Genomic DNA, 23,770 nt, shown 5'->3' on the forward strand with positions numbered 1-23,770 from the left:
CGGCGCCTTCCCACTCCAGCGCCAATCCCAGCACCCCCATGAACCTTCCAATCAACAACGTCATGCCCTCAGGGTCCAAAACAATAGCTCAACCGCCCATCTAATCTTCCATACCTCCATCTGACATTTCCACACCATTCCATCATGCATCACTCTGTTGACTCTAACCCTTTCCCACTTACCCAAACCCGTTACTGCCCGCGACACCGACCGAGGTCATCCGAAGTCGCAGACCCTGTGATGCATGCGCGTGGGCTCGCTCTTGGCGCCCGACAATATGGCCGACCATGAGCACCAGGTATACGAGCTCACTGCAGCTACGTCTGCCTCAGAAACGGAACACGACACGATGCCGCCGGATGAGCTGGAGGAGACATGCGCTGTGGATGCGCGGTTGCACAAGAGGACGTTGAGGAAACTGGACTGTTTACTCTTGCCGTTTCTGGCGTTGCTGTTCCTGTTTAATGCGCTGGATAAGTCGAATGTACGTATACGCGTATTGTGGAGGCAGAACAGTTGCTAATGAATGCTAGATTGGAAATGCAGAGTCTGCGCACTTTACGGCGGATATCGGGTTGGACAAGGGAGCGCTGAACACGGCGGTTGCGCTGTTCTTCGCATTCTTCGTTGCGCTGCAACCGCTTGGTGCGGCGCTGGGGAGGAGATATGGCATGGTGCTTTGGGTGCCTAGTTGTATGCTTCTTTGGGGTGTCTGCACGGCGCTTCATGCGTGGGTGAGGCATAGGTGGCAGTTGTATACGCTGCGCATTCTCATCGGGTGTCTTGAAGGTAAGTCGCCTACCCAAATTCAACAGCGTCTCCGCCGCCGAGCACATGATTTCGCACTCATGGCAGTGATGGTACCCAAGAGACCAGCGAGAAATGGACCCAACGCTTGGACATTGCGCATTGCTCTTTCCTCCTTCGACCGTCGCTTCCTCTCCAGACTTCAAAGCTAACGTCTCTAGCCGGATTCTACCCAGTCACCGTCACCTACCTCTCCCTCTTCTACACGCGCTTCGAATTCGGCAGACGGCTCTCCTTCTTCTACGGTCAGGCGGCAGTTGGTGGTGCGCTTGGGGGCCTTATAAGCTACCTTGTGTTCTCCCACTTCGGAAACGACGATGGACGTTCAGACAAAGATTGGAGGCCGTGGCAGGTGCTCTTTCTACTGGAAGGCACTCTCACTATCGTGGTGGCATTCATCGGATACTTCTGGCTACCACACAGCGTGGAGACGGCATGGTTCCTCACACCTGAAGAGCGTCGATATGCGTCTTCACGTGTAGTGAGAGACAGAGACATACAGAATGCGCCGGCAGCAGTCCAAGAGGATGATCGAGAAGCGGAAGAAACCTACGATGAGGAGTCGCGCGGTCTTCTCGACTCATCCAAGCACTCGATCACCTCAGCCACGCCGTCGCGACAGCTGGTCGACGATCGTGGTCTAAGCCCTCACGACGTCCTTTCATCAGTGTTCAACACGAAGATATGGCACATCCTCGCCTGTAACGTTCTATCTGCGATCCCAGTCTATGCTTTCTCTGTCTTCCTCCCGCTTGTACTGGCACCATTGGCGAAGAAGGCGAATCCTGCGCTCATCAACTTGCTCACTGCACCGCCACACATTTGCGGAGCCATAGTACTGTACTTCGCAGCTAGCTACAGCGACAAACATCGCATACGGCTCAAGCCCATACTGCTCGGCCTATTCATCATGGTAACCGGCCTGGTAGTCGTGGTGCTGTTACCGTCCTCGTGGGCAATACCCCGCTACATTGCTCTCAACATCCTCCTCTCTGGTACCTACGTTGCCTCTCCGCTCACTGTAGCTTGGATTTCTGGTAACACCCCGTCACCTGGCAAGCGCGCGTTGCTGCTTGGTATCAATGGCTGGGGTAACCTTGCTGGAGTCATCTCAGCGATCCTTTTCCGACCAAAGTATGCTGCGGGTGGCTACATCGTGCCTTTCTGGTGGACGCTTGCATCTGTAGCATTAGCTGCTCTGGGTTACGTGCTTTTCCTTCGACGCTTGAAGGCTGAGAACGAGACGCGACAGAACATCTTGCGCAAGTGGAGCGAAGACGATGTCGAAGCGGAAAGGCTCCATGGCAAAGGCCCGGCGCCGCAGCAACGGCGGTGGCTTAGGCGAGCCATCAACGTGACGCGGTCGCATGCGAAGCTTGCTTGGCTGGCTGACTGGCTTGAAAAGGCTGCGCGATCTGGTAGGGAGGGTGACGATAGGCTCACGTTCGTCTACGGACTGTGAGGCGCAATTCGCAGCGCGACGCCATTAACGACTATCCTATTCAACACCTGGCTTAACATCATTCCATAGGCGAATGTGGAGTTAGCGACATGCACGTCTGTCAGCTTTCATGTCTCGAGCGGGGCGTTGGGCTATCGAGATGAGGTCCAGCCTCAGCCTCGTGACGCCACAGCCGCCACCATTCTGCCAGCTGAAAAGCGATTGACTGATAGTAAACCTAACCGATTCACTTCGATCTTCCCTTGTCTTACCACACTCACCGGCCAGCACAAGACAGAAGACGTTCCAAGCCTGTCTACCATCGCCAAGCAAACAGAAAAGGTCTCATCCATCGTACCGCGGGCGCGCGACCCGTACTCAGCTTTAGACAAGGCCGCAGACGAGACGACAAATACGACTATGCCCAACGGTACACAATACCACACATGGAAGCCAGAGCCTTTGGTTCGCGGCACATTTTCGATACTCTCGTCTTCTCTTTTGACGATGATCCTGTGTGTCTGGACATCCGTCCACTTGAACATCCCTGAGCACGAAACGGACAAGGTGAAGGCGCAAACCTGGCGAATCGCACCGCAAACCTGGCGGAAATTGCTCTGGATGGTTACAGCAATCTTTGCTCCAGAATGGGTGAGTCTGATCACTTTGCCGCACGGTTGGCCAACGTTGATTTCGATTCAAGGTCGTCTTTACTGCCTACTGTCAGCATGTAGCGGCAAACGAGATGGGGAAAACGATGAGGATGGCCTTCGGTCAGCCAGAATCTCCAAGTTTCATCACGACGTTACGGAGAAAACTCAATCTCGTCTTGCGATGGTTCTCTGATATCCTGAAATGGATTAAACTCAAGATAAGACCGATCGAACAAGTTAGGCAACCTATCCAGCAGGAGGATGTGGAGCTTGATTCCAAACCTAAGAGATACCCTTGGACACGGGCACACTCCCTATACGCCACGATGGGCGGCTTCGTCGTCGATACTCGGGATCTGGGTCTGAACTACCTTCCCGATGGTCGACAGAGGATAACACTAAAACGGCATGGTCTCAAGTTCCTCGCTGACAACACACCTGATATTGTCCCGGATCTACCCGAATCTGCGATAGTGGACAAGAGCAAGGCAAATGCATTCACGAAGCTTGTGACATGCGGACAAGCGCTATGGTTTGGCTTACAGTGTGTAACACGGTCGGCTCAAGGCCTTTCCATCTCGCTACTCGAGATCAACACCGCTGTACACGCTATCTGTACCTTGATCATGTACTTTCTTTTCTGGTGGCACAAGCCTCTTGATGTTGAAGAGCCGACCATTCTCACACATGCAGACACACATCCAGTGATTGCACTCCTACTTATTAGTCAGATGCATCGAGACGTTCACGTCTCACCCATGGACTTGGAGGACGACAACGCTCTTGGCTTATTCCCCGACTCTGGAACAGCGATCCACCACCCCAACTTGAACCATATCTTGCTCAAACCATCGAAGGACCCGAGATTTCCGCCGCCACTTTATGTCGTATATTACGGGTTTGCTATTCCCATGTCCAAATCTGTTTCGTTACAAATCGTCGATCATTTTACCGAATCAGACTTCAAACGCTTGAAGCTCGCTTCGGAAGCTATCAGAAAATATGGGTCGCACGATGAAACTCTCCGTCGCACGATTCCGTACGTAGGAAGAGACTACTACTTGAATGTACGTTCGCGCAATCGGCCCATTTCAACAAATACGGATTTGGACGTGGAACTTTTCCAGGCCGTCGGATTTCCTCTTGCTGGTCTCTTCTACGGCGGTGTACACCTTCTAGCTTGGAACCGGCCTTTTCGCAACGAGACAGAGAAGCTGCTGTGGAAGATAAGCAACTTCACCATTCTGTTATCAGGCATCCCAGTGGTGGTTCTGGTATGCTATTACGTTTTGCGTGTGAAGGTTCTCGGACGTCTCCCTAAACGGGTCCTTTCTGCCTTGCGAATATTTGGCCATTTATTCTTTTGGGTATTCACGCTGTTTTATGTTTTATGCAGGCTGTTCGTTATCGTAGAATGTTTTCTAGACGTCTTTCACCTCCCGGACTCGGCTTTCGAAGTTCCAAGGTGGTCGCAGTATTTCCCGCATGCATGAAGACAGAACGCATTCGTACACGGAACGAGTGATTGCTGTATTTCAATCTACTGGGTTTGTGCAATGTCGCACACATCTGTTTGAAACCGCTGTGAGCTGACTGACAGGAGAATCCCTCTGGAGACAGAGACATGATAATCACTTGGTGATGATGCCGAGACAAATCAGGGAGTTCGACTTACACAATGGCGCAGCTCGAGATCATGTCTTCTACTTTCTGGAATTCAAGCAGGGTGTTTACGTAGTCGGCGATGTTGCGCGAGCGGTATGTGCGATTCCCATCGTGTCCAACGCTGACGTTGCATGCCGGTGTGTGACAACCTTCAGCCCTAACAATGTGCGTAGGTACCCGTCTCGCAGTCCTCCAATGTCTTCACTCCCCCAAACCCTCTCGCGATTTATTCCTCGGTGCTCGGCAGCAGCAGCACTCTACACCTGGGCGGTGTAGTTCGGCTACCCGGCAGTTTCACACTCCTCCTCGCAACACGCAGAATCGCCCTCGACGAAACCAAAGCATCAGTGCCGCTTGCACTCAAACCAAGCTCTCCTCGGTCTTCACGCTCAACTCGTTCACGACCGTCATGCCTTGTGCGCCTAGAAGCGCCTGAACCTGCATGTCACAGACCTGTCGCCTAAATCAGCCGTTTAACCGCAGGTTCTTCTACGTTTTACATATTTCCCCAAGGTCCCGAGGTCCTCAAGGCCGCATGTTTGAGAAGGCAGCAAGTGTTTCAAGTGCAAGGCAGCGCTTCGGTTTCGCTTGTTCGACTCGGGTTTGACGGCACGCTTGCGGTTGTCTGGTGTGGCGTTGGTGAGAGATGGGGTGAGACGCGATTTTCGTACGCCACAACCAAGGTGTTAGTTCGGGAGAGAAGCGCATCGTAAGTACATTGTATCTCGAGAGACTGAGAATAACAGTACACGGTTCCTCCTCGGCCATACCCCCTACACACAAGAATCATTGTTTTGCCCGCGATCCCTCGGTTTGCCAGACCCGCCAGGGCCCGACCACCCGGCCAAAGGTTTGAGATGTGCATGATCGCCTGCCTGCGACTTGCCTCAGGATCACCGTCCCAGGATACCTTTTATGGAAAGCAGCGAAATAGGCATCAATGCTCTATACTCAGAAGAAGGAGAGCCTCTCATAGCAAGTATAAAGCTCGCATCTACGCCAGCCCATAGTTCCTTTCTCAAGCCAGTCTTCCAATTCACATCTACATTTATCCTTATTCACTACCCGCTGTGCGGATCAGATTACTTTCACTCACCTATCAACTATTTTCGAATAATCAGTTGCTTAATAACTCGAAACCAAACCAACAAACTTCGCCTACTTCGAAAAACCTCCCGCCAAAATGCAGTTCTCCATCACAGCCCTCCTCTTCGGCCTCGTCGCCGTCTCCTCCGCCGCCATCGCCGACGTAGAGAACGTCCGCAACACCCCCCGCGCTATACTTGAGAACCGTCAGGCTGCCAACGGCGCATGCTGTATCCCCGAACAATCGCTCAAGCAGGATGCTTGCACTGTTAATGGTGCGGCTGGAAAGTGTGTGCCTGGAGGACCTGCTGCGTGTACGTATATCCGAGACCCTAACACCCCGATGAGTTATTTCGAGAGAGAGGGGGTGTATGAGAGAGAGACATATACTGACATAAACTAAGGCAACGGCGCTCTCAACTGCGTAGCCAACGACCAGCTCGTATGCGACAACAACGTCCAGGAGCGATCCGGCAACTTGTGCCGTTTCCAGGCTGCGAACGGCAAGATTCAAGATGGTGCTCAGCAGATTAACAGTTTGGCTCAGGCTAAGGTTAACTAAGAGAGTGGAAGATGGGGGTTTGTGTTGGGAGTTGATGGGTGGATCTTTATAGCTAGGTGGATGGATAAATGTATTTGTGGATTGAAGAATTGTCTTGCGTGACTGGATGTTTGGAGTGATGTGGTAAATGCCAAGTCGCAGGTTGGAGCGGATGGCAGTGTGCTCACTAAAAGTTATTACGTCTTAGCTCTTTTGAAGCACATGGCTTCTATCGTATATTGGTTATTTTTAGTGTTTCGGTACACACGTACATATGCCTGAAGTCAGTTCAGAGACTCGTGCTCTGCAAGCCCCAGAGCACGTGTTACTATAAGCAGATATTTCTCTTCTGATGCGAAGCTCTTTCTTCTTAAAAGATATACTGCTCAAGCTCAGATGTATTGATCAATTCATATATTCGTGTATCATACCCCGTATATCTTCATCTGCCCGATAGGCCATAATTCATATCACATCCATCTACCGTCCCCACCCCGCAAACCGTCCAATCTCCTTAACCTCCCTCCTGCCGACAACACCCGCCGCAACAGCACACACCGCACCGACACCAACGAGCAGCGCGCGCGCCAAGTTCAAACTAGCCCACTTGTCCATCAATTCCTTGACTGTCTCGCCTTCCTTGGCAAACTGCTCGACGTGCTTGTCGCGCAGGGAGGCGTTGGCGAGTTCGTCTTTCTTGGCCATGAGTTTGTTGTTTGTGGGGCCGAGGACGAGGATCGTGAAGGGCACGATGGAGGGGAGGAGGAGGGTTGCGAGAGCGTTTAGGCGGAAGGGGGTGGAGGTGCGGTCTTCTGTTGGGGTATTAGATGTGTGACGGCTTGAGGTATGCATGGTGGGTGGATAGTGTGGGAGTTGGGGGTTGGAAGGGAGATAGAGATGAGTCAAAACGTACGGTGGTAAGCCAAATACCCCGTTGCCAGCGCCGAGATGGCAGCAAGAGGGCGGGCGATTGCGCCGCCGCGTGTGAAGATTGTGTACCACTGCTTTACGGCGAGGGGTGCGGGGGCCTGCATGGCGGCGGGAATGCCGACGACGGAGAGGGAGACGTTGGAGCCTGGTATACTTGTCAGTATCAATCCTCTTAAAGGTCTATCTTCCCATTGGCCGCGATTGAGATGGCCATTGAGTGCCAGAGTGTCTTACCAACCAGGAATACACTGCCTGTGATGCCCACCGCCTGCGCGATTGCCAGCGCCGTGGGCGTCTTTTGCGTGAGGATATCCATTGCGTATGTGTAGATGAAGATGAAGATGCTTCGATTGAGGTAGTTGAAGCGAAGTATTTGACTTGTCAAAGCGGTGGCCTGACTAACAGAATGAAGGTCGTGGTCGGCGTGATAGCTCGGAGACGCGCTGCAGGGCTTGGCCGTCAGGCTTCCCAGGTTCCCCGCGGATCCCGATCGCGTCCACTGAAGCTCCGCACTCCGATGCTTGCCATAGGTCAACCACCAAGCTCCGACTTCTTGCTTTTGCTGTCGATGTCATCACGGGGGGCTGGATGTGGCTTTCTTGTTGCACAAATCTTAATGTAGTTATATTCCTATTCCTAATTGTTGTGCCTGGGTGAGACGCGTCGCTTATTGCCGTGAAACTGTAGAAGCATCATCAACGAGCGCTCGACGTACATAAGACTAGCTTCTCTCGAGCTTCTCGCCGATAATTTTGCTTTTGGTCTTCGAGATTTACCATACTTACTATAATATACTCGTGCGCAATTTACACCAGGACTTACATAGAACAACATCCGCGCCGCAACCTGTGCCCCATCGCAACCCTCACCACCATCTAATCAACCATCAGACCAATCCACCAGCCATGTTCTGTACGTCTTCCACCCCTATTCCATACTCCCTCCCTAACAAACACCAGCTCTAAACACAACCGCGACCCTCCACCACGTAACGCACCTTCCGCGCTCCGTCTCCTTCGCGACAGCCGTCTCCCACCTCCACAACCACGTCCTCCTCATCCGCCTCGACCCCGAATACGCCTCGCACGAAGACCTACCCAGCGACCCCTCCACCCCAGACGCAAAATGCTACCGCATAACCGACCACATGAACGCGCTGCCCGCAGGCCTCTGGGACACAACCGTCAAGTTCGACGCACACATGACTGATCTCGACGACGGCGTATTATGGACTATCAAGGCGCCGTTGGGGCTCACACAGCAGACTACGTGGCGGTGTTTGAAGACGGAGGGGTTGAGTAAGGAGGATAGAGAGGGTGCTGAAGGGTGCGAGTGGAGTCTTGTGGAGGATGTGGAGATTAGGGCGAATAGGATGTTGGTGGGGACGGTCAAGGCGAAGTGTGAGGAGAATTGGCCGGGGGCGCATGGCAAGTTTTTGAAGTATTGTACGGGGGAAACGGCAGCATAGTGGGATATGGATGGGAGGGGGTCGTTCGGGTCTACAACATGCTGGAGTATCGCGACTTGGCCCTGGGGTATGAACATCCTGAGCACAGCGCAAGTCTGCATCATTAGATTTGCACCAGTTCTAGATGCGAACACTATCCCAGGTCTTTACGTTGAAATCTTCACGCTAAGATCAACGAACTCTTGTTGACAAACCTAATGGACAGACAGCTACAACGTGCTTGATGCAATCCTCACCCGCCCTTCAGGAAACATGGAGAAGCCCGGCTGAATGGTCCATGTGCCGTTGGGCCCAAGGACGTATTTTGCCTGGCGTCTGGGGCGAAAAGTATCAAGGCGGAGCCTCTGCATCTAGAAGACATCCAGATTGGCGGAATTTGTACCAGTGGCGGGTCGTGGATGTCGGCTAGACGCAAAAAGGCTGCTGCTGGTTGACCCTGCATAACACCAACTGCAGGTTGGAGACCTGACCCTGAATGCCGATGCCTTTGTCTTCATATCTTGAATCTGAAGCAAACGTCCATCTCGCAAGATGGGTGAGATGCCTGTAATCCAAGGCTCTTATCAGCTCACGCGACACTGCTTCAACGGTCAAGCGACCAATGTCTCTCTTCGGAGGTGCGCTGGTGACATCGGAGGCCGCACGTGGCGCGCCCCCGATCGGGCCTTCCGGATATACGCGATAGCAACGATAAGACATTGGACACCAGCAACTCGCTGCACATGAAAGAGCTGCACGTCGCTACTGCTGGCATCCTTCGCGTCACTTGGTCGCACACCATAAGCATCGCATCCAGATGCCCTCAAGTGATGCCCGCTCGCCTTGTCAGCCAACGGCCAAGACCCCTTCTTGAACCGAAAGGCTATTGATCGGCCTCACGCTCGCCGCATAACACGGGCCATATCCCCGCCTTTCTAGACTGCACTGAACTGCGCGTTCCGCCATCCGCTCAGCTATCAAAAACCGCGCACCCAACCACCGGGTCAGCGTCAGCTCCTCTTACGTTCGTTCCTTTTCGCTGGTACGGGTCTGTTCCCACCTTCTCTGCCTGCCATCTTGCTCCAGTAGACGTGACGATAACCTCACTTGGTCTTCGACTTCTTTGATCCTCCACCTTCCCCGCCCCGTCCCCCTTATCGCCGAGCACGCGTACCGCACAGCCACGCCCACCACGCTCACCATGGAGCCTTTATCCATCGACTCCGTGGTCGTCGACCACAGCGAAATGCGTCCCGCGCCGGGAACCCCACCTTCAGATGCCATCATGATCGAGCAGCCAAAGCTCAAGGGCAGACAGCGCCTTCTCATGGGTCTACAACGGATGGGCTCGTCCTCGAGCCTGGCGAACTTGGGTAGACCCCGCTCTCACAGTCTGAGAAGCGGCGGGAAGGCATCCATGTCTTGCGTCTCCCTCGCATCGCCTGGCTCGCCATATGGAAACTCATTTGGCAGTTCTTACTCCTCGGAACTGTCGAATGGCTTCTCTACAGCTCCTACCTCCGTCGCAAACAGCCCACCTGGCACACCCTTCTGGGATGAGAGGACTCGTCTGCGGATGAAGACACCAGATATCCCGTCCTCAGTGCCTCTTCCTTCTGCCCGACGACCCTACACTCGAGACGGCATCGAAGCCGAGAACGACTACTTCTCGCGACCCGTTCATAAGGTTCAGAGGCGGGCAAACTTCAACTTCTGGAGTGATATGCCCACTGAGATCCGCATGCAGATCCTGAGATACCTGGAGCCAAAGGAGGTTGTGCGTTGTTCGCGCGTCTCCAAGTCGTGGCATACAATGTGCTTTGACGGTCAACTGTGGAGTGACTTGGATACGAGCAAGTTCTACCGCGACATCTCCGCCAACGCATTGGTCAACATCATCACATCGGCGGGTCCGTTCGTGAAAGACTTGAACCTCAGAGGCTGCGTGCAGCTGAGAGAACACTGGGGCAAGGATGGCTTCATTGAGTCATGCCAGAACCTGGAGAACTTCTCGCTTCAGGGCTGCCGGATTGATCGGACATCTATCCACTGCTTCTTGCTTCAGAACAGTCGCCTTGTCCACGTCAATCTCTCGGGTCTTGCGGGCGCGACAAATGCGGCGATGAAGATCCTTGCTGCACATTGCCCGAAAGTCGAAGTCTTGAACATCTCATGGTGCAACAACATCGACAACCGAGGGTTGAAGAAGGTTGTTGAGGGATGCACGAAGCTGCGCGATCTCAGGGCAGGCGAGGTGCGAGGCTGGGACGATGTCGAGCTGATGGTCGCATTGTTCAAGCGCAATACTCTTGAGAGGCTTGACCTGAAGAACTGCGACAGTCTCAACGACGAGGCATTGGCTGCTTTGATTGAGGGCGTAGACGAAGAGGTTGACGTTCTTACCGATCGCCCAATCGTTCCACCAAGGAATCTCAAGCACCTGAACCTTACGCGCTGCCGCAGCATCACGGACGCTGGCCTGAAGACATTGGTACACAACGTCCCGTCTCTAGAAGGTCTTCAAGTCTCGAAATGCGGCGGCTTGACCGACGATGCCTTGACCAGCTTACTACCCACCGTTCCCGTCCTCACCCACCTAGACATCGAAGAAATCGACAACCTAACAAACGACGTCCTAAAGACCCTATCCGAATCCGCCTGCGCCCCCCACCTCCGCCACCTCTGCATCTCCTACTGCGAAAACCTAGGCGACGTCGGCATGCTGCCCGTCCTGAAAGCCTGCACCCGTCTCGCCTCCCTCGAAATGGACAACACACGCATCTCCGACCTCGTCCTCGCCGAAGCCGCCTCCGGCCTGCGCAACCGTAATCGTCTTGCCCGTGGTCTCACAAACTCCGAACGCCCCGAAGTAGGCCTCCGCATCGAAGCCTACGACTGCGCAAACGTAACCTGGACCGGCGTCCGCGAAGTCCTATCTCGAAACGCGGAAATCACAAGACCGAATTCGCGGTCCGCGAGTAAAGTCGCGACCTACCCAAGTGAAATCATCAAGTTGAAGTGCTTCCACAATTGGCAGCCGACTGTTGAGGAGCATACTAAACGTGTTCTGAGGGGTGACTTTTCGGCTGCGGCGAGGTTGGAGAGGAAGTGGGCGGATTGGATGATGTTGAATGAGGAGGCGGGGGTTGGTGGGGCGGGTGCGAGGCGTAGGAGGAGGAGGGCGAGAGAGGCGCAGATGATGCATGCGGATGAGGAGGAAGCAGGTGCGGGGGCTACGGGTGGGGGCGGGAGGAGACGCCGTGCACGAAGTGGCCCTGGTGGGTGTGCTGTGATGTGATTGTGTGGTTTTTGGTGTTGAGGCTTTCTCCACCGTAACTTTTTCTTGGGGGTCTATGGGTTGGCCCCAGGTTTGTGGGCTGATGCTGTGACGGTGGTTATGGCATGAGTATGATGAACATGAGTCTAGGATTTTCTTTTACGAGCGCGAACATTAGATCTCAACGAAGTTTTGGCCTTGGGTGTTTGGAGTTTGAGGCTGAGTACTCTTCTACATTCATAGATCAGCATGTGCTGCAGTACGGAGCTTCAATGTATCTCCATACCACTTTAACAACTGAATTCTCGAATCATACTGCGTCCCAACCTTGGAACGGGTTGAGTGATGTTAAGATCACCTTCCGCACGTGAGCGCGTGACTAGCTCGAACTGGCGACGCGTCGTTTACTGGTTGCGTTACATCATCTCGGACTCAACCCCATCTCGGACTCAATCCCATCCAACAAACATGCGCAAATCATCACAAGCTGGCAAGGCCACGGGTGGGTGGGGGAGGCGGAGGGGAGGCGGAGGGGAGGTGGTGGATAGCATGGATCGTGAGGATGGAGGAGTGAGTAAGGTCTTTTTGGAGGGTAGAGATCGGGGGATAGCGAGGAGGGAATGGGTTGTGTGATAACGAGAGTAGCGTCCGCACGTGAGCGCGCGACTACCTAGGTAGCTCGAAGCTCGAACTGGCGGCGCGTCGTCTGCTGGTTGCGTTACATCATCTCGGACTCAACCCCATTTCGGACTCAACCCCATCTAACAAAGATGCGCATATCATCACAATCTGGCAAGGCCGTCCACCATTCTTGCGTCAGTATCGAGCAAGCATACCTGGGTAATGTGCTCTCTAACCATAGATGACAGAACGGTTTCTCGGAACAAGATGTATCCGGACCAGAGGCGGCGTGGGTCTGCTTATGAGAGAAGCGCGGAAATCTTCCGAGGCACTAGGTAGCATTACGAAGGAGCTCGTTTCTAGTGTGTTGTAGAGTCTGTGCGGATTTTGGTGATAGCCTACAACACACCAAGAACGAGCTTCTTCGTAATCCGGCAATATATCTTGGCACTATTGTCATAGTAAAGCCTCTTCTCGCGATTGCTAAGCCGGTAGTATTGCAAAGCTGGTAGCCGAAGCATCAGACATGCATTGGATGAACGGTACCTGATCATGTGTTCAAGTAGGGAATATAAACACTCTGCCACCTCACGATACACGAACAAAGAAACTCACACTCAACACCTCTCTGACAGTCTCCAATCACTTCTTTCTCAGCATCTCAATGGCGGAATATCAGAACAAAGCGGCATGGCTACCAGGCGTAGGGAAGCAGGTCGAAATCGGTCCTGCCGACATCCCCGAACCGGGCCCAGAGGAACTTCTCATCGAGGTAAGGAATGTGAACGGGGAAGCCAGTTCATATTTCTGACAAACGACATGATGACAGGTCAAAGTGGTCGCTGCCCAGCCAGCAGAATACAAGATCCAAGAGGGAACACTCCCGTATCAGCTGAATTACCCCACTATTATTGGAAGTTAGTATCCGTTTCTAGCAGAGGGGCCTCCGCTATAGAACACGGTTGCTAAGCCGAGTGCAGTATCATTTTCTGGCGTGGTCGTCAAAGTTGGCACGGAGGTCAGCCGCTTCAAGAAGGGCGACCGCATCGTCACCAACAGCGCGGGAAGTATCCGCAACGATCCCCGATTTGGAGCATACCAGAAATATGCGGTTACCACGCAAGAAATGACAGCGAAGGTAAGGGGACGAGATGTCCAGCTCAAGGCTCGCGATGTAACCAACTGTCTGCTAACAACATGGCCTTGCAGATTGGACAAGTGTCCTTCGAAGCTGCGGTATCCATCTCCAGCCTGGCCTATCCTGCCAGTGCACTTTTCATACACCTGCACCTTGAGAAGCCAGCAGAACATCCCAACCCCGAGAACAAGAACAAGAAGGTGCTTATCTGGGGCGCTTCTTCTTCTTTCGGCGCCTATGCAACCTATCTGGCTGCTAGAGCAGGTTACACAGTAGTGGGCGTTGCGTCTTCCAAGAATGCGCAGCTTGTAAAGTCCTTCGGTGCTGTGCACTTTGTCGACAGGAAATCACCGACAGTAACGCAAGAGCTTATAGATATAGGACCTTTCGAGACCGTCTTGGCAGCTGCGGACGCTGCCCAGGATCAGTCTGTGTTGGGAGCTGTTCTGGCTGCGCACGGAGGGGGTTCTTTTCTGTCGACAATGGGCTTGCGGCCGGGTGTGGAGCTGCCCACTGGAGTTCAAGGAAACTTTGTGGCGATTATGGATGTCTACCTTGACCCCAAGACACGCGACTTTACCACGTGGGTGTGGTGGGATTTCTTGGAAAGGGAGCTCGCGACTGGGCGCCTGCAGCCTGTGCCCGTTCATGTTCTCGGTGGCCTGGATATGGTGCAAGAGGCGTGGAATCTGCTCAAGGCGGGGAAAGTAAGCGGTCAAAGACTGTTGATAGCACCTGGTCTTTAGTCACTTCGCACAGTGTGTTAATGGTTGCACACTCGCTCAATGCACGTACTTATGTTGGCTGCGCTTCTACCGTTCACCGAACCGTTGGCATGTTACTATGGAGGAAAATGTTGGCTTTCCTGCTACCGCGAATCTTGAGCCATAAGACCCCGTCAAGCCTCACGGCGTTTCCGTGCCTGTTACTCTGAAACTGATGCCGACACATTACGTGAGCTGAGTTCAAATGTTTGGGCTGGTATAATCACCTGAGCAGTCACAGCCCGTTGCAGCTACAAAATTGGCATGATTCATGACACCTTGAAAATTACATCAGATGGTGATATGAAACCCCGCAGACTTTATTGAACTGTTAATGTGCGTAACAATTATATTGCACTCCCATGTATTGTGTTGTGAAGCGTACCTAGGTAGCGTTCGCACGTGAGCGCGCGACTAGTTCAAATTGGCGGAGGCGCGTTCAAGGTTGTTTGCTAGGTAGCTGCATTACATCATTCTTCGACCCATGTCCATCCCACGAACATCATCATCTCTCCACGAGTTAGCAAGGCTGCCGACTGCCATTGAAAGTCACGTTGGTATCGAGTAATAATCATGTGCTCTTTGCCCCTAGATGACAGAACGGGTCTGAAGGCTTTTCGCATTGCGGGTCTACCGCCGGACTTCTACTATATCCCCAACTTCATTAGTCATGAGGAAGAGGCGTCGATATTGCAGAAGGTATGTTCTCTTCCCGCCTCTGATCTAGTCTACAGATTCGGATATCGCGTTGCACATGGGGAGTTTACTTACCCCGCTTACCACGTCTTTCCCCACATACAATCACCGCGCGTGACTACCACAACCCAGACCACAACTCCCAATCCCAAATTCCCCTTGACATCAACTAACTTCCCCCTCTCCCCAGATCCCCGCCCAAAGATGGACACACCTCACCCACCGCCGTCTCCAAGCCCTCCCCTCAACACTCACATCCAACAACACGCTCCTCGCCGCCCCTCTACCTACTTACCTGACAACACCAATCTTGCCCCGCTTCAAAGACTTGGGCATCTTCCAGCACACGCCGCATGGCCAACCGAATCACGTTCTTGTCAATGAGTATAAGCCCGGTGAGGGCATTATGCCGCATGAAGACGGTGGAGCGTACGCCGAGGTCGTTGCGACGGTTAGTCTGGGAGGGGGGTTGTGCTTGGACGTAATGGAGAAGGGTGGGGATGAGGGAGAGAACGAAGATGGCGGAGATGAACATCACTCTCAGTCTCTGAACGCAGACGCAGACGGAGAAGAGCAGGAAACCAAAGAAAACAAACTCACCCTTCCAACCCGCATCTTCCAGGAACCCCGCTCCCTACTCATCACCACGGGGCGAGCCTACAGGGAGCTTATGCATGGAATCTCTTCTATCAACATCGATGAAGATTTGAACGCCGAGACGGTGGCGAATTGGAAGTTGTTGAGTGAAGAAGGCAGGAAAGGGGTTGAAGAGGATAGCGGCAGGAATGTGAGGGGGACGAGGGTGAGTCTGACGTATAGGGACGTGATCAAGGTTAGTAGGGCGGCGAGTAGGGTTTTGGGGGGGATGGGCAGGCGGTAGGGGGGTAGGGGGGAGGATGGATGAGAAGGGAGGGAGAGGTGGTGTGGATGGATGGCAGATGGATGTTTGAACGTGTTCATGATCTCCTCTAACAACAAAGGAAATGCCAACTACACTTATATACACCACTCCCTCTTACTCAGCGCATACCCGCTTCCAACATCTCCACCAAGTCTTCAATCAGCAAGCTCCCTACTGCTGATTCTTAGCCGGCCTATAATGTCCCGCCAACTCCACATCCTCCGTACTCCTATCGCTCTCCCTCCTCTCCTCCTGCACCTTATCCGTCCTCTGCGCGTTCTTCGCCCTCACCGCCTTCTTCCTCCTAGCCTCACCCACAACCATCGCCGCAACCCACACTAGCCACATAACCGCCGCAATAACACCATACGCAATCGCGCCATCGCGCGAGTTATCCGCCAGCAACAATCCCAATCCACCGTTGATCATACCAAGCGTGATCGCAATCCGGCCAACCCAGATATGCGCGTAGGAAGTAAGAGTGCGACGCTGCGTCTTCTTGAACAAGATGTGGTGTAGGGTTCCGAGGAAGGGCATGAAGAAGACGAGGCAGAAAACGAGGATACCGATGATGGCGTGGTAGCTGGAAATGTAGTGACCGCCGCTAACGGGAAGAGCGAGCCAGATACCCATTCCGAATGCCGCGATGTATACCATGTAAGCCAAGATCTGGAAACCAGCGTGCAGCCACACGATGCCTGGGAAGGACGCCAGGCGAATGGCGATGGCGCCTGAGGGGAAGAGGATGACGAAGGCGAGGGAGGCGAGGACGCCGTGCGCGATTAACATGGTGCGTTTCTTGGAGGGGCTGACGGACGCGCCGGAGCTGATGGTTTGGACGGAGTTTCCGCCTGTGGCGCCGCCGTTGGGCAGGGTGTCGCAGTAGGGGAGGTCGTCGTCGTCGTCTTTGCCGCCTTTGTCGGGGGAGGGCGAGCGCTTGTCTCCTGGGGGGCCGTTGGGGCGCGATGTAGGACGAGAGGTTGGGCGGCCGTAGTTGTCGTCATCGTCGTCGTCGTCGTTGTTGCTGCTGGTCTGGCTTGGTCTAGCGTTACCTGTGCCTGCGGCGCCGGAGGGGCGCTGGCGGCAGTTGGTTGGTGTTGCGCCGCCTGTTGTGCCGGTTGGTGAGGTGTTGACAAGGGGGTTTACGCTTGAACCGCCCTTTGCTTGGGCGAACTGCCAGTCGAAGACACCTTGGTTGGAGTGCTGGTCGATTTGCGCAGAGGTGGAGTCATCGTTCTTGGGTCCGCCAGATGATTGGTAGGCGAAGATCCAGCTCCCGCTGTTTCTGGTGAAGTCCATGGTGCCGCCAGACCAGGAGTTGCAGTTTGAGCCTGCGTCACGTGTTAGCTTGTGTCCTTATTGTGGAAATAATGAGTCTTACATCTCACGTTCGCGGTCATGACACCGTTTGAAACACCAGAGCCTTCGAGTAGAGTGACTTGAGCAGCATCGTTGGGGCTCGGGGGCTGGTAGCTGGTAGTCGATCGCGGTGATAGTGTAACATTGTTGCCAGATCCTGAAGTGTACACGACGAAGATGTTGGAGTTGGGCATGCCGCTGCCTTGGCCGAGCGCAACCCACTCATAGTTGCTTGGGGCTGATATCTGGAAGAAGATGTCTCCTGATCCAGACGATGCTGTGCGCTCGGGTATGTTGAGGCCATAGCATACACCGGTAGAAGGGCAGACACTGGCTACTTGCGCTGTGGCTTGGGAGGCTAGATAGGGTTAGCACCGTGGTAAGATGGGGCCGTTGTTGGGGGCTTACCCAGAGCCAAGAGGCCCATGACCGAACTTGTTGTGCGCTTCATCTCTTGTGCTCTGAAACTGAAAGGTCGTTGAATGATGCTGGACACTCGAGGTTGCCAAAGGGCTCGATGTTTAAGGCTAGTAGACAGCGCCTAGCTGAAAGCGTGGCTTGATGGCGTCGTCTCTAGAGGCGATCACGAAGCTATTGATCTGAGTTCAAGTAGCCAAACCAATAGGAGAAGATGTCTTGAGGTGAGTAAGGGATATGCAGTTCGACAGTGATTCGGCAGCAGAGGACAAAGAGGTTTATAGATGGTGGAGCCCGGATCACCCGCCTTCCAAGATGCACCTCCAAGCCCCCAAGAGAGATGCTGACAGAAGCATGGCTACGTACACGCAACCTGGCTTAGTTTGGTGGAGGTAGGTACCTCGCAGGCACAGGTGAACCCAACGGTATTACTGCTGATGTGTGGTTGGACAAGCGTGGCCGAATGCGGCGGCTTTGCGGAGAGCCGTCAGTCACCGGCTGGGCATAGCAAAACACCGTGAGGACGTCGCGATATGACAACACAACTTGTGCAAGCAGTACGCGTCACGAACGCCAGAGGGCCGCGATAACAAGTGAGATCTCCCGCCTGTACATGGTGCAGGGTCTGGCGCAGAGAGGTGGTACCAGTGAGGGCCAGCGGACTCAACGTTCGGCGCGGCTTGGCTGGACGCGTCGTGGTGGCTATGTGCAGGGCCAAACAAGTAAGTTGCATCCGGGCGAATGACACGCCAGCTATTTTGCAAAAGTAATGTCCCGGCGCGGGGGCACGCTGGGAACGGCGGGCATGTCAGTTCACGTAAGGTTGGGAACAGATGTGGTCTCGACGGTCGCGGTCTTGGTGCCCGCTCTTGTGGGCCCTCCTGTCCCGCACGTCCCTCGCCTTGGATCTCCCAACACCCAATTCCAGCGACCGCAATTCCAAGACATGTCAGCAACATGCGTCGAGATCCAGACTCCCATGACTTCATCCTCGAGCTGGGCACACTCTTACAGGAGCATGCTGTCCAGGCTGTGCTCGTCACCGTCAGCCCTCGGTCATCGGCCTAGTCGAATTCCTCATCGGAGATTCGGCCTGTTTCTCATATTACGGTGTATACGCGACATTGTTACCACTGCATGGAATTGCCTTCTACTTTGGGATCCATCGCACTGCAGCTGCATGAAGTCCGGTCGGTTTCACGTGGCGCTGTTCATGTCTCGATAGGCGCAGGCTGGTGGCTTGCAAGCGTGGCAGCCTCAGCCCTGAGGGACCGCGTCAGCTCGGAGCGCGAAACCTTGGATTCCAGGAAGTAAAATCAACACCATCGGCGTCTTCTGGCAAGAACCACCGAGGCATCACGATGCCAAGCTAGCTGCTTTCTCTCAGCATACGTCGATGATGAGTTATCGACATCTTGTTGCGGGGTTGCTCGATCGCGAGAGCCTTCGGAGTTAAGTGTGAGGGCCGATAGTGAGTTGTCGCACGAAGTCAGCACCCGCCGCCCCAATCTTTCACATCAATCGTCTCACCTCCGCGCACCTCGCCGTCTCCTCGCAGTTTGTGCTCGAGTGCACGTCTCTCTTCTCGCTTGCAATTCACGATCAACGTGTTTTTCGATTCGGTTGTTTTCCTCTCCTAGCACCGACAAAGGCCCTTTTCCTCATCACAACAATCTTGCAGCAATCACGTGTTGTCTCCTGCACTGCCACTTCCAAGTTTCTTACTCACCCAGCCAATCAGCACCCCGGCAGCGTATGTCGGTCGAGAAAGGGCCGAGCAGAAATCTGGGGTATTACCGTCCGCTAAGGAGTAACATCCGGCCGTAGCGGTAGCGAGCAATGAGCATCATACGATGCCTGCGATTCCAAATTCACATTGCTGCGCCTCAGGCTTAGAGTACATTGGGAGTGAAGCTGCCAGAAGAAGAGCTAGGCTGACAACTGGAAGGCTGTGGTTGGTGGAAGCTCATGGTGGGTAGTTCATCTCCTTGTACATCGTCAAAGTGCTGTACAGTCATGATTGAGAATTCCTTAGTCATGGTCAACATGAGGGAGGTACACCTCTATGTGTCGTTGCGGTCACCGCAAATCGCTCGGCGTGACGGCGCGTCTTCATCTACGCCACGGTCGAATTTCATCAACGAGCACTCCACCTTCTCCTTCTGAACACCAGGTTCGGCGGTTCGAGTCTTTGAGAAAGTCAGAGGCGGTGAGCAGTCCTCCTTCCGTCGAGATTCGAGCGTTATGCTTTGGCCAACACTCTCCCAGTTGTCGCATGTACCTACTTCTTGAGTTCTGACATTTTCGTCCGTGCTACGATCAGGGCTAGCGGGTACCTGTCCCTCTGGAAGAGACTCTTTGGGTTTCGGAGTCTCTTCCGCACGTGCTATTGACTTTCACTTTGAACTTATTAGATGGATGCCGAAAACCAGAGCCGCTCGACGAGATCGCATAACTTCTAAACACCAAAGACCACTCCAAGCAATATACCTGTTGCATCTACGACGCGCTCAGTAGTCTGCACTAACTCCCCCGCATTCTTGCCTTTTCTCCGAGCGTGCATATTCTGCGTATATTAGCGATCATCCGGCAGCTGCATTTAGCCTTCCGCATAGTGACGGCTAGTCACACCAGATGTCGCCTGCATCACTCAAGATTTCCTTCTCTCCGCGACCCTCATTTGCGTCTAGAGTGCCTCAGGCGTCATGTTCATATGTTGTGAGAGATCGCATACAGTGCGATAGATGAGATGTCGCCAGGTCAATACCATCAAGACCACATAAAACGGCCAGCCACTTGTCCCCAACACCAACATGTAAACAAAGCATACACGTAGCTCCACAGCATCGCAACCACCACGATGTTACTCCCCACCCTCCTCTCCCTCGCCATCCTCCTCACAACCGCATCCGCCCAAACCACCAACCCCCCAATCCGCTACATGCCCTTCGGCGACTCCATAACCGAGATAATCTGCTGGCGCTCCAAGCTCTGGCAGCGCCTCCAAACCACGCCCTTCAGCTCCTCCACCGTCGACTTCGTCGGCAGCGGCAAAACCGAAAACAATTGCCGCGACACTACCTACGACCGCGACAACGAAGGCCACTCTGGTTTCCTCGCTATCGACATCGCGAATAAAGGGCAGTTGGATGGGTGGCTGAAAAGTAACCCTGCGGATGTGATCACGATGCATCTTGGCACGAATGATATTGTGCAGCAGAATAAAGCGGTGGCGGATATTATCAAGGCGTTTGGGACGCTGGTGGGGAGTATGAGGGGGGCGAATCCGAGGATGAAGATTGTGGTGAGTTTGTTCTTTTTTATGCTTGCGTGTGTGAGGTTGCGCTGTTGTAGAAGCGCTGTCTCGTCCCGCCGCATGTTTCTGGGCTTCACGCTCGAGCCTGAAGTGTTCTCGCGAGTAATCTTGGGTGGTCTTATCGTATACCGATCGCTTACTCACTCACCCTCGTAGGTCGCGCAAATCATACCCATGGGCTTTGGCAGCTACAACACCAAGATCCAAGATCTGAATCGCGCAATCGTTCCTTGGGCTCAGGGTCTCAATACGACGGAAAGCCCCATCTGGGTTGTGGACCAGTATACCGGGTTCAGTGGGACGGCGGATTTGAGGGATGGAATACATCCGAACGATAGTGGGGATGTCAAGATGGCGAATGTATGGTTCCCGGCGGTTGTCAAGGCTTTTGAAGCGGTGAGGGCGGATAGGGGCACAGCAGTCGCTATGATTGAGAGGGAGTTTGTTGGGTAGATGGCAATGCTACCAGAGACTGGCAAGGTGTGAGACTGTGTAGTCAAGGACCGCACCATAGAACTACCATTGACGAATGCACGATGAAGTTAAGTTCTGGATGCTTCGTAGGGCAATCGCGACCAGACGAGACGATTGCACGTGACGCCAGCGCCATGACCTGACGCTAAAATCTCCAGCGTGGGGCAGCGGCGCCCAAATTGTCAACTCCCCGACTCGACGGCGCATCAACAAATAACAGCACTCACGCCCACCGCCTGCAACGCCACCCTTCACCACGGACACTTCGGGCTGCATGCTTTTATCTCGTCGCTGATCGCCCAAAACAAACCCTTAGACGCCTGCACATAGATAGCCGCCATGGGAGAATCAAGGTAGGCACCGGGCCCGAGGGGTTAGGCTGCGGCCATCTGCGCAGACACCTTCACCACGACCACACACTGACAGCGACACGTGAACAGACAAGAACTCGTCGCCTGGTTGAACAACCTCCTTCAGCTTAACATCACCAAAGTCGAACAATGCGGTACCGGGTACGTTGCGCGCGCCGAGGATAGAGGGGCACCCCTGGCCTCGAGGAGTGAGGACGTGTACTGACATGGCGGACAGAGCAGCGCTGTGCCAAGTCTTCGACAGCATATTCTGTAAGTCCTTCACCTCAGCTAGGCGCGGATGAGATTAAGACTAACAGCGTGCAGACGATGTGCCCATGTCGCGAGTCAAGTTCAATGCGAACACTGAGTATGCATACCTGCAGAATTTCAAGGTATTACAGAGTAAGTCTCCTCTTCTACCATCACTTTCTCCCGCTAACCATCCAGACACGTTCGCCAAGCACCATGTCGACAAGCCCATCCGCGTCGAGTCGCTCGTAAAGTGCAAGATGCAGGACAACCTCGAGTTCCTCCAATTCGTCAAGCAGTACTGGGACCAGCATTTCCCCGGCCACGAGTACGACCCCGTCGCCCGCCGCAAGGGTCAAGGCGGTGTCGCGACCGGAGCCACACCTGCACCCCGCGCCGCAGCATCGACTGCCCGAAGAGCACCAGCTGCTAGCAACACGGCTGCGCCTAGGACACGCACACCGCTTGCCTCTGGGGGAGGAGCTGCCAGCGCCGCTCTGCGCGAGGAGAACAGTGCTCTCAAAGAGACTGTCACGGGCCTCGAGCGCGAGAGGGACTTTTACTTCAGCAAGCTGCGCGACATCGAGCTGCTGATTCAGCAAGCAATGGAGGCCGACCCCGAGCTCGAGAAGGATGAGGGGCTGCTCAAGCAGATCCAAAACATTCTCTACTCCACCGAAGAGGGCTTCGAGATTCCACCGGAGGCTGAGGGTGAGGGTGCGGAGGAGGAGACGTTCTAGCCGAACGTCAGTACTCTTTCTGATGCTCCGACAGCCAGTTCAGACGTGCAGCTTGACAACATTATCTCCGCTGCGCATATGTTATTGGAAGCGGCCAAACGTACGAAGACTCGTCGATCTGCGGGGCTCGATAGACCTACAGAGCGCGCTGAAAGTACTGGACCTTCCCAAACCCTCGTATCCGCAAAGCCTGTGAAGTATACACCGTGTGCGGAGCCTATTACTGCCAATCTTTCAGGCTCTTTTATGTTTGTCTCTGAGCCCACTCGGGTTGTCACTGCGCAGTCTGCTGAGTCGTCGGAGAGTGAAGTGTTCTAAAGGTGGGTATGGTCATGATTGCATTTGGAAGCGAGGATACCATCTTTCTAGGGAGTTTAGCTTCCTATTGTTCAATACACGATGTTTATGAGTTGTGTTTGATGTTTGAAGTGTCTGCTGATAAGATTGTGTTGCGACCTACATGAGGGGGCGCAACGTTACTTCTGTCAGACGTTTCCTTGACGAACATCACAAGCCGAGCACGCTGAACCACCGCTTTATACCTGCGCGCTTCTCCGTGCTCCCAGTTCTCATCCATATCATGTCACTCATCACATCCTCCGCCGTACTCTCCGCATCAATACTCCATCCACATGAATAATCCGGGTTGCTCGGATCCACTGGTGCCTATGTATACCCTCAATTAACTTCTCGTACCTCTACAAGACGGATGCAACGTTACATACCCCTTCGATGCAACATGCCCACCCCCTAGGATAAAGATCCACCGTGCAATCTGTCAAGTTGGCGACGGGTATGGGCGTATAACATGGTGGCCCGTTGTGGGAAAGTAGTTCGGTGCAGCAGGCATCGATGTAGGTGGGGCCGAAGTAGGTTTGGCATAGGCTTAGGGGAG

The 23,770-nt window shown here is 53.9% G+C and overlaps 9 protein-coding genes across 9 annotated transcripts; 7 read left to right on the forward strand and 2 right to left on the reverse strand.

Annotated features, from left to right (window-relative positions):
• Window positions 1-277: 277 nt before the first annotated feature.
• Window positions 278-4,326, forward strand: J4E79_006428 (uncharacterized protein; the record flags this gene model as incomplete). Its single annotated transcript, XM_049355299.1, has 6 exons — window positions 278-484; window positions 534-789; window positions 969-2,265; window positions 2,482-2,924; window positions 2,983-4,175; window positions 4,315-4,326. The coding sequence occupies 6 exons, from the start codon at window positions 278-280 to the stop codon at window positions 4,324-4,326; spliced, it is 3,408 nt and encodes a 1,135-aa protein (XP_049209972.1).
• A 1,423-nt stretch (window positions 4,327-5,749) lies between these two features.
• On the forward strand, window positions 5,750-6,214 carry J4E79_006429 (uncharacterized protein; the record flags this gene model as incomplete). Its single annotated transcript, XM_049355300.1, has 2 exons — window positions 5,750-5,966; window positions 6,057-6,214. 2 exons carry the CDS (start codon window positions 5,750-5,752, stop codon window positions 6,212-6,214), a joined length of 375 nt encoding a protein of 124 aa, XP_049209973.1.
• Window positions 6,215-6,673: 459 nt separating this feature from the next.
• Window positions 6,674-7,439, reverse strand: J4E79_006430 (uncharacterized protein; the record flags this gene model as incomplete). Its single annotated transcript, XM_049355301.1, has 3 exons — window positions 6,674-7,005; window positions 7,107-7,268; window positions 7,358-7,439. 3 exons carry the CDS (start codon window positions 7,437-7,439, stop codon window positions 6,674-6,676), a joined length of 576 nt encoding a protein of 191 aa, XP_049209974.1.
• Window positions 7,440-8,028: 589 nt separating this feature from the next.
• Window positions 8,029-8,591, forward strand: J4E79_006431 (uncharacterized protein; the record flags this gene model as incomplete). Its single annotated transcript, XM_049355302.1, has 2 exons — window positions 8,029-8,035; window positions 8,083-8,591. 2 exons carry the CDS (start codon window positions 8,029-8,031, stop codon window positions 8,589-8,591), a joined length of 516 nt encoding a protein of 171 aa, XP_049209975.1.
• Window positions 8,592-9,771: 1,180 nt separating this feature from the next.
• On the forward strand, window positions 9,772-11,868 carry J4E79_006432 (uncharacterized protein; the record flags this gene model as incomplete). The annotated part of the gene is made up of 1 exon (XM_049355303.1): window positions 9,772-11,868. The coding sequence occupies one exon, from the start codon at window positions 9,772-9,774 to the stop codon at window positions 11,866-11,868; it is 2,097 nt and encodes a 698-aa protein (XP_049209976.1).
• A 1,264-nt stretch (window positions 11,869-13,132) lies between these two features.
• Window positions 13,133-15,946, forward strand: J4E79_006433 (uncharacterized protein; the record flags this gene model as incomplete). The annotated part of the gene is made up of 5 exons (XM_049355304.1): window positions 13,133-13,240; window positions 13,298-13,385; window positions 13,449-13,606; window positions 13,678-14,313; window positions 15,257-15,946. 5 exons carry the CDS (start codon window positions 13,133-13,135, stop codon window positions 15,944-15,946), a joined length of 1,680 nt encoding a protein of 559 aa, XP_049209977.1.
• A 192-nt stretch (window positions 15,947-16,138) lies between these two features.
• J4E79_006434 (uncharacterized protein) lies at window positions 16,139-17,777 on the reverse strand (the record flags this gene model as incomplete). The annotated part of the gene is made up of 3 exons (XM_049355305.1): window positions 16,139-17,298; window positions 17,349-17,684; window positions 17,735-17,777. The coding sequence occupies 3 exons, from the start codon at window positions 17,775-17,777 to the stop codon at window positions 16,139-16,141; spliced, it is 1,539 nt and encodes a 512-aa protein (XP_049209978.1).
• A 2,826-nt stretch (window positions 17,778-20,603) lies between these two features.
• J4E79_006435 (uncharacterized protein) lies at window positions 20,604-21,512 on the forward strand (the record flags this gene model as incomplete). The annotated part of the gene is made up of 2 exons (XM_049355306.1): window positions 20,604-21,047; window positions 21,216-21,512. 2 exons carry the CDS (start codon window positions 20,604-20,606, stop codon window positions 21,510-21,512), a joined length of 741 nt encoding a protein of 246 aa, XP_049209979.1.
• Window positions 21,513-21,872: 360 nt separating this feature from the next.
• J4E79_006436 (uncharacterized protein) lies at window positions 21,873-22,875 on the forward strand (the record flags this gene model as incomplete). Its single annotated transcript, XM_049355307.1, has 5 exons — window positions 21,873-21,886; window positions 21,974-22,045; window positions 22,122-22,156; window positions 22,211-22,288; window positions 22,334-22,875. The coding sequence occupies 5 exons, from the start codon at window positions 21,873-21,875 to the stop codon at window positions 22,873-22,875; spliced, it is 741 nt and encodes a 246-aa protein (XP_049209980.1).
• Window positions 22,876-23,770: the final 895 nt, after the last annotated feature.

Source organism: Alternaria viburni, assembly GCF_023758015.1.
Source record: "Alternaria viburni strain BMP 2772 chromosome Unknown scaffold_13, whole genome shotgun sequence".
Taxonomy (NCBI): domain Eukaryota; kingdom Fungi; phylum Ascomycota; class Dothideomycetes; order Pleosporales; family Pleosporaceae; genus Alternaria; species Alternaria viburni.